This window comes from Microtus ochrogaster, unplaced genomic scaffold (genome assembly GCF_000317375.1).
Source record: "Microtus ochrogaster isolate Prairie Vole_2 unplaced genomic scaffold, MicOch1.0 UNK70, whole genome shotgun sequence".
Classification (NCBI taxonomy): domain Eukaryota; kingdom Metazoa; phylum Chordata; class Mammalia; order Rodentia; family Cricetidae; genus Microtus; species Microtus ochrogaster.
Window position 1 is genome coordinate 1,398,526 of NW_004949168.1, and position 16,788 is coordinate 1,415,313.

At 47.5% G+C, this 16,788-nt stretch overlaps 1 protein-coding gene and 1 non-coding gene across 3 annotated transcripts; one reads left to right on the top strand and one right to left on the bottom strand.

Annotated features, from left to right (window-relative positions):
• Nucleotides 1-244: 244 nt before the first annotated feature.
• On the bottom strand, nt 245-11,872 carry Creg1 (cellular repressor of E1A stimulated genes 1). Of its 2 annotated transcripts, none has more exons than XM_005370098.2 (4): nt 11,485-11,872; nt 6,353-6,472; nt 5,064-5,248; nt 245-520 (listed from the first exon to the last, which is right to left on the bottom strand). In XM_005370098.2, exons 1-4 carry the CDS (start codon nt 11,836-11,838, stop codon nt 517-519), a joined length of 663 nt encoding a protein of 220 aa, XP_005370155.1. In that variant the 5' UTR covers nt 11,839-11,872; the 3' UTR covers nt 245-516. The 2 variants fall into 2 exon arrangements, with proteins under 2 accessions (XP_005370155.1, XP_005370154.1); XM_005370097.2 differs by having other exon boundaries at nt 5,060-5,248.
• A 4,547-nt stretch (nt 11,873-16,419) lies between these two features.
• Nucleotides 16,420-16,561, top strand: LOC113455642. The gene has a single exon (XR_003376644.1). It is a non-coding gene; the product is annotated as a small nucleolar RNA SNORA48 (small nucleolar RNA).
• Nucleotides 16,562-16,788: the final 227 nt, after the last annotated feature.

Genomic DNA, 16,788 nt, shown 5'->3' on the forward strand with positions numbered 1-16,788 from the left:
ACTCCTTTCACATCTGAAGGGTTCACACAGCACTCTGTATCCGGGGCACACCCTCTGCTCAGGTCCCCACTCCAGGCTCCTCTGCACAGGCTCCAGAGGCAGCTGGGTGAAGGGGTCACCCTCCAGGCACAGTGGCCATCAAGAATAAAGCACCTGGACTTGGTACCTCAAGTGTCGATGGGCAGTCTACACCTGGTCTACATTGCCCATCTATGGGCACAACTGAAGAAAAAAACACTGGGAATAGATGAAAGAAAAAATCCTTGATTAGAATGGATTGCATTTTTCTGTGAAAATGGCTTCGAAACACAAGTTTTAAATCCAGCAACCACATCTTCCAAGAGACCCTACTCTAGGACCAACAGCATTCTGTAAACAGGCAAGCAAACAAGATCAACCAGCGGGTGGCAGAGTCCGCTGACAGCCCAGGAAAGCTGCAGACAACAGCAAGCCCTTTAAGTGTGCAGAGCCATCTCCGGCTCTTTGCTGGGGTGGGTCGGTTCACCATATTCTGCTTCACCTGGAAACGGAAAGAGAGACAAACAGTTATCTTATTAGCTGAGTGGGCCACTCTTAACAGTTCATGTGTTCCCAGGAAAGACTAGAGAAACACTCAGGACCTAAAAGTTTAATGTTTTAAGTTAATTTCAGTGACTCCAGGTCCTGGTTTTAGTAAATGCGGGACAGGGCCCAAGGCCCAAGGATAATCTTTTTTTTTTTTTTTTTTGTTTTGTTTTGCTTTGCTTTTCGAGACAGGGTTTCTCTGTGGTTTTAAGGAGCTCCTCTGCTCTCTGTGGATGATTCTGACATCTCAGTCAATGTCACAGGTTGCTAGCAGACCCACTCACTGCCGGCAGGACGTCGTTCAAAACGAATTTTTGAAGGTTTAAAATGAAAAACAAACAAACACAGGGCTGGGGGGCAGCCCAGGCGAGAGGGTGCTCGTCTGGTATTCACAGAACTCTGAGTTTGATGAACTCACAAGGTGGCTCACTCTGGAGGTGGAGGCAGGAGGAGCAGGAGCTCAAGGTTATCCTTGGCTATATAGAGAAGTTTTTAGACTAGCCTGGGACACAAAAGAATCTCGGAGGGGGGGGGGGGCAGACACCTTTACAACACAAAAGGAGTCCTGAACATTAAAACAAGAGAGAAGTGACTGACCAATACCAATTGATACTGGGCCCAGCTAGGAGGTGACCTTGTCTGTCTTTCTGTTCTGACTGGGGTTAACAGACTACTGGTCCAGCCGTGACAAGACCTGAGTCTCAGTAGTTTATCCTGAGGCAATACCTGGTTCCAATAAAGACCACAAACTGAGACTACCCAGGCACCACCCAGGAACTGACCGTCCAAAGAAACATTTCAACTATTGTAGACAGGATCACCTGCCAGCACACACCCGTCGCCTTTTACCAGGACACCCATAGACAAATGTCAGCCAATCAGGGTTCGAAACCTTACAAATCCCTCACCCCCACCTTTGCTACTATAAAAACCCAACTCCAACTGAGATGGGGGCTCTCTGATCACGCCGAACGTTGGAGAGACCGAGTTTTCAAAATTGTATAAGAATAAAGGCTCTTTGTTTTTACACATGGGACTCGGTCTCCTGCTGGTTTTGGGGGGAACTCTGTGATCTGGGCATAACATATACAACCAAGATATCTCTGCCTCAGCCTTGGTAAGAGACATCCGAGTGATAAAGTGAAGCCTGCGAAAAGCTGCCTCCAGGACGTCTTGAGCAAACGCCACAAGAAGTCCTTCAAACCTTTACTCAACAGGCAAGTTAGCAGACCGGCTTGGTCCAGCAACCCAATGACGCAGGTCATTTAGTTAGGTCTGGTGTCAGCCCTGACCTCCAGGTTCCTGTGTGGACACTTTCTCAGGACACCATTCATTCTAGTGTCCCAGCCAGCAGCTGCAGGCAGAAGACCCTGTGCTGTTTAGAGAAACAGCATCTTCTGAGGAGGATCTGGGCAAACTCCAGAATGACATGAGGACCCTGTTAGTGGCTCCTGAGAATGGACAGACCACAGTCCTCATAGGTACAACTGTCCACTCCCCAGACTGTGACACGGTCCTGGCAGCAAATGGCAGTAAGGAGCTAGGATGAAGTCTCACTCAAAGATTGAAGTAGCAATCAGTGGCCAGAGGTACCCACAGCAGTTTTTAGATGCCTTCCTTCCATAGTACTGCACAGGAGGGGACGCCTGGACCTGCTCTCCCATCCTCCCCTCAGGAACAGACCAAAGGTTCCCTCTTATCTCTGAGCTGCAGAAAAGCACTACCCGCTACATAACAGAGGTGGGGGCCTCTATTTTACTCACTCAGAGCAGAGACTTATGGGAAAACATAATTTCATTTTGTTATTAAAGTAAGCACTGCCCAGGGCATGTTATTTACACAGAGATAACTGCACTACGGAGATTGTGATGTCCCGGGAAGGAAAACTCTAACCTCAAAGAGCGGCCCATCATTCTTGCTGTCAGTCTCCTTGATAATATGGTGCGTGGTGATGATCTCGGCAATTGCTACCTCCACATCCTATAACGGAAGACGCTTGGCCAGCCCAGAGGAGGGTCAGAGGCCCTGTGCCTCTTCTCCCACACACACACAGCAGCAAAATCAACGCTGGGAAGGCGAGTTCTTCACTCAGACGATTGAAAGACTTTGTTTCAATCAAGTGCCAATCAGCAGCTGCTTCCCTAACACCTGCCGTGGGCTGGGCCAGGCACTACCCTCAGCTCTGCTCAGACTACAGGGGCAGGAACACAATAGAACCCTGAGCTTTGCTGTTAAAAATTACAACCACTGGGGTAGGGTGGGGGCTACATAGTTTCACCTGCGTTGTTCCGTAATAGAATAAGACAAACACTAAGAATTTAAGCTCCAGACTGGGAATGGTCTGGTCCCGCAGGAAATTCCTTTTCCCAAGGTCAGGCATTATCTCAGAGACTTGAAGAAAGTTCCTACTTGCTAAAAAGCAAGTCATTCCTCTCCCCTGCAAGAGGGACTGTGGCTCTTAACAGAACTGTGGTACCCAAGACAAGGTTAATGCTGCCTCTCTTAAACTCTTAATCTCTGCTCACAAACCTCACCCCAGCTCACAAGCCCCACCTTTTCCCTGTTCTCATTTAACTCTAGAAATGTTTTCCCTGTTGCTTCTCCTTGCTTTCCCAGGAGACAGCCTTGGCAATTTGGCATAAACTTCCCTTTCTACCCAAGGAGCTGCTATTTTGGTTTCTTTACTGCACCCATTTTCATTCAGGCACGACATATAAATCTATCTGACTATCCTCACCCATCTCCCTACAGAGCTGTCAGTCATCACAAACAGGAAGTGAACTAAAAATGAACTTGGAGTGGCAGCCCCAGCAACAGCACCTGATTCGGAGTCCCTGGCTTCCATGCTAGGATGCTTTCGTTTTAATCCCAGCACTGCCACCTCCTGGCCGAAAGGCATTGAGCAAGCCTGGCATTTCTCGGCCAGGTGCTCCATTTTACAGCCTGGGGATCACTGCTTGCTTTATCCGGGTGTGGTGAGAAACTAACCTAATCACGTGAAGCATAGCACCAACCGGTAAAACAGGTTCAACAGACTCCAGCTGCGACTGTTAGTGTTGTCACGTCAGCTCTCAAGCTTGCAGAGGTCACATATAGCCAAATTCCTATTGCCACTTAGGAAACAGTCTGTCCCCTGAACCTTGACCTCACTCCAGATCTGATTGTCCTCTTCTCCCTGCCCCAGTCCATCTTTGGAGCCTGCTTCTCGGCTGCTTTCAGACAAGATGGTACTGGGGACCAAAGCTTGGACTGCTGAGCTATGTCTCCAGTCGTTGATAATTCTACTACTTTTATTTTGTAATACTGAGATTCATGCCCAAGCCCCAGGTCCCAGCTGCTGAACTTACACCTCCAGCACCCCTACCCCACCCCGATCTCCTTTGTCTCCAGGGGCCCCTTTGGTCCCAACTTCACCACCTCCAGAGGAATAAACCACATCTGCCCACAGGCATCCTGGTGATGCTGGCAGGAAAGGGTCACTTGCTCAGACTCAGATGTGATGCAGCACAGGCCAGAGCAGCAAGCCATGCATACCGTCTGCAGTCCCACAGGCACAGGTAGCCCAGACCCCAGGGGGAGTTCATGGGCAACAGTGACCTGAATGAAACTCCCCCCACCTTCTCATTGAGCGCTAAGTGAAATTTGTTATTCCTTCAGGGATGATTGCAGATGATAAACCATAGACGTGACAGGGTATCTGTGACCGTCTCCAACAGCAATAGAAAAATCAAAGATCCCTTGAAATCGTACTATGATTATGGTGTGGTAAACGTTATATAGTCTCTAGTTTCCACTACTTTGAGAGTTATGGGCTCATTACTAGAATCCTCATTGTTTGTTTTTGTTTGAAACACAGTTTCACATAACCCAGGCTGACTTCAGCCTCACCACGTAGCTGGCCTTGAATTCCTAATCCAAGTGGTTGTCTCTGCCTCCCAAGGACTGGGGTTACAGGTATATGTCATTACTAGATTTTTTTTTTCTTTTTTCTTTTCGGTTTTTCAGGACAGGGTTTCTCTGTGTAACAGTCCTGGCTGTCTTGGAACTCACTGTAGACCAGGCTGGCTTCAAACTCACAGAGATCCGCTTGCCTCTGCCTCCCAAGTGCTAGGATTAAAGGCGTGTGCCACCACTGCCCAGCGTCATTACTAGATTTTACACGATTTAATGTTAATTCAGAAGCTTACCAATGCTGTATCACACATTTAAAAGTATTTTATAGGTATATTTTAAGAGTTGTTCTTTGTTTGGTTGATCTCACTATATAGCTCTGGCTGTCCTAGAACTCACCAAGATCTCTCCTGCTTCTACCTTCCAAGTGCTGGCATTAAAGGGATGCACTACTGTGCCTGGCTTCTTTTGTAACCCATGTATTTTATTATTTTAAGAGTGGATCCTAGATTATGCAAAGGTCTGCATCATATGAAACGTTAAACCCCCTCGCCTTGGGAGGCTGGGAAGGATGATGCTGGACAGGTGAGAAATGTATACTCACTTACTGCAATGTGACATTAAAATATTCTTCCGGTGTCACGACTTTCGGTCCACCAAAGTAGTCCAAGACCCAGATGTTGGTTATATTTAACTTTGCAAAGAACCAATTATGGCTGGAAGGCCAAGTCTTCATCTCAGGGTGTCGCAGGAATAACGAATTCTTCGCGTAGTCTGCTTCCTTCTCATTCACCTGAAGGATAAACCGGGGAGAAACAGGCTGACTCTTGGATTTCTCCTTCACTAACAATGTGTGGTTCTCACACCACACACCCTGCCTGAGAACTTATTCAGCTGCAAATCCTGGTCTTCAGACTCCAGAATAAATGGAAGCTCGGAGAAAATGGACAACGATGATTTCACACTTGTAACGACACATGCATCAAAACAGACCGTAAGGACCGAGATTCGCTGCTCAACAGTGAGCCTGAGCTTCCACTGTACCGGCTCAGACGCACTAGTGTCACCTGGGCCTGAGAGTAGCGTCCCACTCACCCCAGGATCTATCTGCACATGTGAAAAGCATGCGTGTGAAGGGTGAACATGCATAGAGGTAACACGATGGGACCCAAGAGCATTTGTTACTTCCCAGCTTGCTCCTGTCAGTCAAGGACACTACCCACAGAAATATACCCACGAGAATGTCCAGACCTGAAGTCACAAAGGCCAGAAAGCAAATCACTGGCTCAGCAATAAGACCATGTACGTGACACCTGTCCACTGGCATTCCATAGATCTTTTTCTGTTTGGTTTTAGAGATGGAGTCTCACTATGAAGACCTAGCTGTCTGGAATTCACTATGTAGACCGGGCTGCCTGTCTCTGCCTCCTGGGTGCTTGGATTAGAAGCATGCACCACCACACTCAGCACTGTCGATCGTATCTAACCTCTTCTCTCCAGCACTCAGCCCAAACTGCCCAGACATACTTCTAGTTAGTAGCAGACACCCCTCTTATTGGTATCGAACATGGGAACATGGAACTCTCATGAAATTAGAGAGCAATGGCTCTGTAAGAGCAGATATTTCTTAACAAGAGTGTTTTTACATAGAATCTTCCAAATGTGACATGTTTGGCTTTAAGACATAGGTTCTTTGTCCCTTAAGAGTCCTACTGAACACCTACATGATGGACCCCCACCAGAGCCTTAAGTTCTTGGACTCACTGTATGTGTAAGAATGTGTTCTTACCGCGCACCCACTAACGAATCAATTGCATGTTATTCTTCAAAGACTGCTTCCTTGTTTCTAATACCATGACATTCTGGCCCATCTCTCCTCGTGGAAGTCACCACTCACCTTGGTCACAGTTCCCGACAACATTATATGAACACACAAGGGACTCTGGGGATCAAATCCATGTTTCCTACAGAAGACAGTCTGTGCCAAAGACAGTGTCAGCGTAGCCTCTGGATGTTCCTGCAGAGAGAAAAACGAAGAGCCTTGCATGTGACCTGCAGTTTCTGGAGAGTACAATGCGAGCTGCAGATGTGCAGTCCCTCCATGTATCGCACTTACACGGAACAGTGAACTGCAAGCCTCCCAGAAGAAGGGAAAACAGTCTGCAGGTGGAGACCAGTTCTGATCCCCACCAAGTATGTGTGGAGAGGTGCCAGGTTTTAAATGAACAATCTACGGGGAATGTTTTAGCATATCTGTTATCTATTCCATAATTGTCAGAAGTATAAATACAGTATCCCCCAAACCAGGGCTGTTGATAGCCCTCACCGAAATATCTACAGGGTCAAACTCTAATAAAAAACAAAACCAAACAAAACAGTTCATAAAAAGCCACAGTTGCTTGAACAGCCTAATTACACAATTTAAACAAGAAAGTAGCTGAATCACGCTGCGGGGTTATCTCGTGACTGCAGAAGTTGTCACGTGATCTCCAAGAGGGAGAGTTGCGTATTCCCCTCCCAGCTTCTGTAACAAGAGAATTCTTCCCTCCGATTCAAACACTAAGGCAGAAAGACTCAATTCCTTTCTCTCCAGAACCCAGCGTCCTTCCACAAGACTGCAAATTCACAACTGCCTACACCCCGAGTGGTTTTGGGGTGAATTTTCCTATTTCACAATGGCCCACCAAAAACACAGAGTCTCAGAGACTCTCAGGAAAGAGGAAAACAGAAAGGGCTCAGAAGGCAAGAGCATGTACTGCTCTCCCACGGGGCCCAAGTTCGGTTCCCAGCACCCATGTCCAGTGGCTCACAACCACTTGTAACTTCAGTCCCAAGGGTTCCCACGTCTGCCCTATGACAGCGCCCACACACCGAGAGCCACATATACACACAGTTAAAGTCAATCTTGCTGGACATGGTGGTGCATACCTTTAATCCTAGCTAAAATATTTGCTGTCTTCAAGCAAATGTCGAGAGGATCTCCCCCTTCTACTCACCCCCCCAAAAAAGGGGGGGGAACAAGGGAGAGAGCTCAGGTAAGGTTTCTTCCCTGTGAATTCCAGATCTGGTTGAGAAGTCAGACATAAGCAAAATCAGGACGGGAGCAGGAAGGTGTATTAAGGCAGAGGGAATGTAGACTGGGAAAGTATGAGACTCCATAGCCATTACAGAGAAAGCCAATGTAAGGGGAAGCCAAAGGATGGAGGGGCCGGGAGGAGGTGAGCACGGCTCAAACCCCAGCTCAGGAGTCTAGGTTGGTTTTCGCAGGCATCCTCAAGCAGTGCTTTCCAAAATTCCCTATAATTTGTTAAGATGACGATTCCTGCTACCAATCTGCACCCAAGGTTTTATTTATTTTACTATTTGTGTGTGTGCGTGCCTGTGTGTCCGTGTGCATGCGCGTGTGTCCCCATGTACGTGGGCAGATGTGGGTGTGGAGTCAGATGACACTGGATCAACCTCTACCTTATTTCCTAAAGCAGGGAGGGTGTTTGTTCAACCCAGAAACTCCCCGTCTCCACTTGCCAAGCAGGGGGATTACAGGCCGACAGGTTGACTTTCTATGTGGGCGCCAGGGATCTGAACCCTTGACACTTGCATGGCAAGCTCTTTTCCTGATGAGCCATCTCCCCAGCTCCCACACCCAGGGTGAGAAGCACTTGGGGTAATTCTTGAATAGCAGCGGGCAGCATTGGTTAAGGCCCTTGTGTGTTGGGCAACGCTGTATTTTGCTACTGTAAGTCTGGTGGGCAGGGTGGTCCAGACAGTTGAAGAGCTGTTTGAGAACTTCCTAGCTGGAAGCAGTGAGGACTTAGCCAAGCACAGGGCCAATGCAAGGGAAGGAGCAGAAATGGAAACAAAGGAAGCAGAAGAAAAACCGAGGGATGTGGAGAGGCAGTGAGAATTCTAACGTGTTTATTGAGAAAATAACTATTGCACAAGTCAGGACGCTGAGGGTTTCCGAGAAGAAGAGGGAAATGGAACTCCTATCTGACAGACACTAAATGAAGGCAATCAGGAATACAAGAGTCTGGTGAGGTCCAACATGAACACAAATGTGGAAGTAAATCCTAAGCAGAAGGAAAACCATGACTGTGCACATAATATTTAAAGTATCAGAAGAACCACGGGGTTAGAGACTGACTTGTTTTTAATAGGTCAAAGGGGAAAAGAAATCAGGAATAACCTGATTGTAATCACAAGAGAGAAGTGCCAAGAAGGAAGGAAAGATAAAAATGATTTTGTTTTATTTGAGATAGGACCTTATATAGTCCAGCCAGGTCTTGAACTCACCAGATAGCAAAGAATAACTTTGAACTGCTAACCCTTCTGCTCCCACCTCCAAAATACTGAGACTATAGGCCTGTACCACCAAGCCTCCTTTCTGTAACACTGGGATACAGCTCAGCGCTTCCAGCATCCTAGGCAAGCACTCTCTATCAATTTTACTTTTGACTCGCTGGCTCTACAGCCCAACTTGCTACTACATTATCAACCAGGACCAACAAATTCTTCCTATAAACATTTATTATACAAAAACATTACACACAGAAAAACTAGACAAGAGGAACGCTCCAAAGGGAAGTAGACTCTAAACCTCACAACTTGTCTCTGAGGGCGATGTCTGGCATTTTACTTGTCAGAAGTTCTTCTAACCTAATGGGAAGGCATGAAGAGACTCTTGCTGGATGGAAGCAAGAAGAAGAGCAGAGCAGAAGCCAACTCTGGCTGGCTAACTGAGTCAGCATCCGTCACGTTCATATCATGAGCACTGATATGTTCACATCTTTTCAATACCATCACAGGAACTGAAACCTTGGGTGGGTTCCTCACATCTGCCTCTTTTCTACACATGAAGTAGCTCACTGAAGTCCTACCTTGATGGCCATGAGCTAGGTGGCCACAAGTGAGCCCCGCTACCTCTAAATCTCAGTGTCTTCGTTTCTGCAGTGAGGATGACACCAGCACTCCCTAGACAACTCACAAATATAAATAAGATTACCGGTAATAGTGATGCTCCATCTGTCCCCTTCCTGGCAGAATCATCAGCAGGCTTTGAGGGAACAGAGGGCACTGTTTCAGGGTAAAGTGTCTTGGAAGTGGGTGCATTTTGAGACCCCTTCTCAAGAGACCCGCGGGTCATCCGAGTGCCACCCCTGGAGTAGAAGGAGCCTCTGAGGGGTTGGGGATTTAGCTCAGTGGTAGAGCGCTTGCCTAGCAAGCGCAAGGCCCTGGGTTCGGTCCTCAGCTTCAAAAAAAAAAAAAAAAAAAAAAGAAGGAGCCTCTGAACAGCAGATGCCTAGAGGAGTGAGGAGGGCTGGGAAGAAGGAAATGGTGAACTGGGGTGAACATATCTGGGCTGGAGGAGGCAGCGGCTTCTATTCTTTTTGTTTCTCAGAAGATAAGCTCCGCCCCCACTCCCAGGGCTGCTAGATCTTCTGATTTTTTCACGAAGGTTAAGACACTTTAAATGTTAGAGTGCAGATTCTGTTTGCGATTTATCATGCATCTGTGGTCTGCGCGTGTACGCACGTGTGTGTGTGTGTCCGTGCGTGTCTGTGTTGTGTACGTGTGAGGAGAGCACAGATGTACCACAGGTGCACATGTGTTAATGAGTGTATGGTGTGGCCCGGAGGTCAGCTATGGATGTCACTCCTCACAAGCTGGAGCCACCCAACTTGTTTTTTGAGACTTGAGACAAGGTCTCTCCCTGGGGCCTGAAGCTCACTGACTCAGCTAGGCTGGCTGGACAGGGAGCTGTGTCTGCCTGTCCAGTGAGGATCACAAGTACATACCTTCACACCTCGCTTTTTACATGGGTAACGAAGACCAAACGGTCCTCAAGCTTTTCTGGCATGTACTTTACCAACTGGGCTATTTTCCCAGCCCCTACAATCACAGTTTTAAAAGACAGCCTAGGCCTGGAGAGATGGCTCAGCGGTTAAGAACACTGGCTGTTCTTCCAGATGTCCTGAGTTCAGTTCCCAGCAATCACATGGTGGCTCACAACCATCTGTAATGGGATCTGATGCCCTCTTCTGGCATGCAGGTGTACACTCATATATAAAATATAAATATATAAAATTAAAAAAAGAACAAAACAGATCTCTGTGTAGGCTGAAGGAAACTGGCCTCTGGGTTCATGGGTCCCAGTTTGTGTTCTGTTCTTTGAAGACAGGTGGATCTGAGGTGAGCTAGAGTTGGCCCCCTGACTTTGCATATTGCTTAAACTCATGTCATCATGGCAATAGTCAAACCTACTCCTAAGAGTTATTCCAAGAGATAATAATAAATGCAAATGAGTGGAAATGAAAAGCTCTCGGCACACGGAGCCATGAGTACTTGATGAAAAAGTCTGTTTCTCTTATCTGACTTTTACAAGCACGCAGTGTCTTCCCGACTTTGCTCCAAGCCAGGCTCCATTTCTAGGCACCTGTGTGGCTCTTCCCTCCCACAGCTTATCCTGGTCCCAGAGAGCAGGCAAAGGACAAAGAGGAACCAGCTCCTCCAAGAGTCCTGCTGTCCATCTAGGCCACTATGTTCTGTAGTCCAAAGAAGGCAGTCAACCTTAAGTAGTAGTTTCCCACTGCTCATAGGAAAGGTCTGGAGCGAGAGGAGAGAGGAACTCTGAAGTCACACAAGCCAAATGCTAAATAACTAGCCAACAATCTGTACCCTTTGTAAAGCCTTTGAATAACAAGCGGCCCGTTCGTGCAAAGACTGTCCCTTAAGATGATTCATGACAATCGGAAGGGCGTAAAGTCCTCCGGGTACTGGCAAAGAATTTATCCCAAGTGGTTAGAATACTAACAAGCGAGTAGGAACTTTCTGGAGTTGCCCAACATCTGGAATGCTACAATCTCCGCCCAGCCAGCGCCGGCCAGAAGGGACTGTCATTTGAACTGGGTTCGAAATTCTTATCTCTAAGACCCACGCTCTCCGTAGCGAACTAAACTTCAGAGGTTCGCTCCCTGTGGCCGCCAGCCCGGCAGAGTCCAACCCGGGGAACCGCGCGGCGCTCCGGCTCACCTGCAAGTCGCTCACTAGTTGCTGCATTGGGCTCAGGTACATGTAGGGCACGCCGCTGCCTGCGCCCGGGGGACCGTCACTGAAGGAGATGACGTCCGCGAAGGACCTGCCGCGCACCGCCTCCAGCGTGGAGGTAGTGGCCAGCGCGCCCCAGTCCGAGACGTGCGTCACGAAGCGGGCCACGCGCGGCGCGTCTTCGCGGGGTGGCAGCGGAGGCAGTCGCCAGCCCATGTCCCAGTCCCCGTGGTCCAGGCCCCCGCGACCCCGGGCGGGCGACACCAGTAATGCCACCAGCGCTGGCGCCAGAAGGGCGACGAGCAGGGAGCGCGCAGGCCGGAGAGCACTGCCAGCCATGGCGGCGTCTGCAGAGTCCCTGCCCTACGACCTGACTCTGCGGGGTAACTAGTGCCCGCCAAGGTCCCGCCCCTCCGAGAGGGCCAATCAGAGATGAGCAGGCCGAAGGGGCGTGGCCCCTGTGCAGCCGGATCCATAGACACAAACGCTCGATTCGCTCTGTTTCGTGTTCATCTCCTTAAAGATTGCGAGTTTGCACCAGATTCTTTTTTTTTTCTTTTACAGACAGATAAGCCAGGTTTAGAAGAAATTAAATAACTTGGCTAAATCACGCAAAAGGCAAACTTCTCGCAAGCACCACCTTTTCTAATGTCTTTTAGTATGCGTGCCTGGCAACTGAGAGAAAAAGAGTTTTTTTCTATGTATGCTCTTGTCTGTTTAATCCACTATTTTTGTTGTTTGGGGCTTTTGTTTTATTTTTCGAGACAGAGTTTCGTTGTGTAGCCCTGTCTGTCCAGAAACTTGCTCTGTAGACCAGGCTGGCCTCGAACTCACAGAAATCCACTTGTCTATGCCCTCCAAGTTCTGGGATTAAACGCCTGCGCCACCCCTGCAAGGCCTGTTTACTCACCGTTAGCAAACAAATTTCCTTGTGGTGAAAGGCAGAAGAACGGAACTGGAGGAACTTACAGACTACTGGCCCAGGAGTGTCCTCAGATATTACTGATTTTCAGTAACCCACTCAAGACTTTGATCATGCCTGTTTGAGATCTGTTAAGTCATCTAGCTTGGTTAAATTCTTGGCTTCATGCATTCTTTGTCCTGGCTGTTATAATTTAAAACGAAGTGCACCAGAGAAAGACGACATCCAACAGAGCTCACATGGAGGGTTTGTTTATTTATTTATTTATTTATTTATTTATTTATTTATTTATTTATTTATAATTGGAGGAAAGGAAGTGGGAAAAGGGAGAAGGGGAGGGGAGAGACCAGCCTCTGGGGACAGGAGCAGCAGAAGAGAAGAGAGGCAGAGAGAGACAGAGAGAGAGAGAGAGAGAGAGAGAGAGAGAGAGAGAGAGAGAGAGAGAAAGAAGAGGGAAAAGACAGTAAGTGGGCAAAGTCCACCTTTTATAAGGGAACGAAGCAAATGTGCACAGGAGGTGCTCTTAGTGGGTGCAGCTAAGGACGTTTCCTGTCAGGACCCTAAGGGCAGGTCAGTACAGATGCCTGAATACTAACACTGGCAGGTCCTGCAAGCCGTTCTGGTCTCCATTCCACTACCCGGGGGAGTTAGAAAACATGTGTATACAACCTGGCCCACATTCTTCATCATTTTAAACTTTGGCCACTGTTAGAACATAGAACCTTTAAGCCCCACCTAAATCAAGCCACGACTCTCCACAGCTCTCCCTAGGTGGGAGTTAGGAAGCAGTCTGTGCAGGGACTTGACGGTTTTTCTTAGCTTACGGTGCCTGGCTCCTTACCACATAGACCACATTGAACTAAATCGTGAGAGGGAAACGTCCTGCTACCTCTAGAAGGCTGTAAAAAATCAGGCTTGCCCTTTATTCTTTTTAGCTTATGGTGCCTGGCTCCTTATCATGTAGGCCACACTGAACTAAACCATGGGATGTGAAACTTCCTGCCACCTTTAGAAGGTTATAAAAATCAGGCTTACCCTTTATTCTAGGGATTGGTGAGAGACTCCGCAGGGACATGCTACCTCCCCACCCCCACCCCCTGCCTCTCCCACCCACCACCTCTCTGTGTCTCTCTCTCTCTCTCTCTCTCTCACATTATTTTTTATATTTATTTTTGTTTTTGTTTTTTTTTTTTTTTGCCTGCATGTATGTCTATGTGAGGGTATAGGACCCTGGAATTACACTACGGACAGTTGTGAGCTGCCATGTGGGTTCTGGGAATTGAACCTGGTTCCCCTGGAAGAGTGGTTGAGCCTCCAGGTCCTGGAATCCTACTAAACTCCACCCAAAGGAATTGTGTCTGTTTCCTTTGCTGACCAACTCCTGCTATTCATCTCTTGTAACAGTCACATCTTTTCAAATTTTAATCTTTTTGATCTGGCCTCAGGAGTATGAAGGACTCTAATAGGCTGGAGCAAGGCGAACACGGCTCTGGCAGGCCTTGCCCTTCCCTCCATCTTCCTAAACCACAGACTACATTCCTAAAGCTAGCCACCAAGGTCTCTTCCCTTATCTGGCTACTTCCTTCTCCAGAGGCTGACCACCAAGGGCCAGCTATCAAAGTACTGAAGATCAGCAATCAGAAGCTCCCTTTTGGCTGTCCTAACTAACTCAATCAAAACAAACTAACTCATCCTAACTCGGGGGTTTCCCCTCTTCCCTTTATAAACTTCCATTTGCCTATGGGCCTTGTCTGTCTCCTCCCTATCCAGACACAGTCCTTTGTATCCCACCCTCCCCTTCCTTCAATCCACCCCCCCCTAACAAATACCCCTTCCCCTTACCGTCTTGTTCCTCCCCTCCCCTTCTCCTTTGTTCTCTATCTCCCGTGTTTGTCTATCATTCCCTGCCCTTTGTCCCTCTGGGACAAATACATCTCCTTTGTGCTAAGAACTTGTTCTTGGTGTGTCCTGTGCCAAGTCTGGCCCTTGCGGTGTGTACTTCAGTGTTAACAGAGGCCGCACGGTGGTACCAGTGCGAGGATTTGCCCGTGTTAATCTGGTGATACCATGCCTTCCAAGGCTTCATTGCTTGACTGCAGTAGTTTCCTTCAGAGCTGTGAGCCAGTCATGTGAACCAGTGTGGGCAACAGGTGTGTGAGCCAAATCCCACCTCCTCTTCCATTCTGAAGGCCAGCCTCCCTACCTTCTGCCAACTTCTGAGGCTATTCAGCAGAACGTGACCCTGCACTCTGAACAAGAGCTCACAGTTCCCTCTGGTAGCCAATCTGTGTCACACTGATTTCCACACTTAGCTAAGAGTAGTGTCAACAATGCTCAGTCCAAGATGACTTGCTTTTCAGCCAGAGTTTAGGAGAACCTCAAACTAAGTGGAAAACTAAGCAGGAGCCATTTCAAGAGAAGAAAGTAAGGAACCCACCTAAAAAAAAATCCATAAATAGTCTGAGTGCGTATCTATTAGAAACAGCTCATCCTCAGTGTGTTAAGGAAAAGGTTCACAGAGCCGAATTTGGAGTTCCAACCTCAATCCTAACCACTAGCAAGTCAAGTGTCCATGGCTCTTTGACTTTCCTTTTAGATTTCAGTTGTTCTTGTTCAAAATTTGGAGCTGAAAGATAGTCATGGTAGTGCCTGCCTTTGATCCATCACTATATAGACTTTGTCTCTCCTGCTTCTGGCCCAAAAGAGAAAAAAAAAATTGGATTAGCTGCTGCTTTAGACTCTTCCTTCACCTTTATCCCCTATTTTCCATTTAGTGGTGAAATATGAGACTTTTTAAAGTTTCGGATACAGATTGTTTTACAAGAGGATAAACCACTTTTCATTTATTGATATACCTCTTACTGTTACGGTAAAATGCTGCAGGTCCCCGAGTGGCAGCAGTGGGCAGCGGGCCATGGAGGCAGCCAGTTCCAGGCAGCTCCGGATCTGTGCAGCAGGCGAGAGACAGAGACCTATTAAGCACGCCATGCAGATAAAGTGGGTATTTATTTAGTGGGTTATGGAAGGGAAAGGGATAGGGGAGAAGGGAAAAGAGCAGAGATAGAGAAAAAGAGAGAGAGAAACAGACGGGGTGGGGAAGGGGAGAAGTGGGGAAGAAGGAGACAGGGAGAACTTGCCTCTTTAGGAGAGAGATGGAAAGGAAGAAGCTCAGGCTGGAAGCAGAAGGAAGGAAGATCCACTTGCCTTGGTAGACTGGGGGTGGGTGGGGGTGGGGGGCTTGTTTCTTAAAGGGACAGGACAGACCATTACATTTGCTGCTGACACACAAAATAGCAAGAGGTTTCTATTACAGTTCCATTACAAAACAAGTGTTTAGAGCTTGCTCTCACATGTCACACTGGGAAAAGAAAGTCTACAAACCCTCCAGGAGTTAGGTATGTCTCCGTAGTTTTTATCCTTATACTTGCTGTTCCTGGTGCCCCAAACACATGTCATTCTGTACTGCCTGTTTCCCATGTACACCTCAGTGAATCAGAAGTCACTTTACAAGAGTGCCCTTGAGCCCAGCTTCTTTTTAAAATTTTATTTGTTTATTTATTTTCATAAATATTTATTTATTGAATATGCAGTGTTCTGCTTGCATGTATACTTACAGGCCAGAAGAGGGCACTAGATCTCATTACAGATGGTTGTGAGCCACCATGTGGTAGCTGGGAATTGAACTCAGGACCTCTGGAAGAGCAGCCAGTGCTCTTAACCTCTGAGCCATCTCTCCAGCCCTTAAAATTTTATTATTTCCTGTGAATGAATGAGTGTGCGTGTACACACACACACACACACACACACACACACGCACACACATACATATATACATGCTGGTGCCCTCAGGGTAGAAAAAAGCCTCGGAGGTCCTAGAACTGGAGTTACAGACAGTTCTGAGCTATTTGGATGCTGGGAAACAAACCTAGGTCCTCTGCAAGAGCAGCCAGTGCTCTCGACTACTGAGCCATCTCCCCAGTCCTAAAAACCTAGCTTCTAGTCCCTGGCAATGGGCAAAGAGATACCTTGGTGGTGGTGTTTTCTTATATCAGCCAGGGACAGAGCAGATGGAGTCCTTTGTTCATCCTAGCTTGGTGCCTATCTTGGTGGCCAAAGCTGTTTCATGCCTAGGGCACATAAGAAAAAAAATATATATATGAAAACCTAGCTTCTTAACTCATGTGGTGATCATGAAAAAATTGATAATAGTAAAAACAATTGAAAATTAAGCTCATAATGAATCTGAGGCCTTTTTGGTAGTGCGTATCTGTGTTACCTCAAGACTTCACCATAATCTTGATCTGAAACACACAACATGTACACTTCATGCTCAACACATGAGTCATCTTACCGTGAAATGCCCACAG

Excerpts from the sequence above, each read along its gene's own strand:
- Creg1 (XM_005370098.2), bottom strand. The coding sequence starts at position 11,838 with ATGGCTGGCAGTGCTCTCCGGCCTGCGCGCTCCCTGCTCGTCGCCCTT. Across the intron at positions 6,473-11,484 it reads AACTAGTGAGCGACTTGCAG|GAACATCCAGAGGCTACGCT; the intron begins GTGAGCCGGAGC and ends TTCTCTCTGCAG. Across the intron at positions 5,249-6,352 it reads TGTCGGGAACTGTGACCAAG|GTGAATGAGAAGGAAGCAGA; the intron begins GTGAGTGGTGAC and ends TTTATCCTTCAG.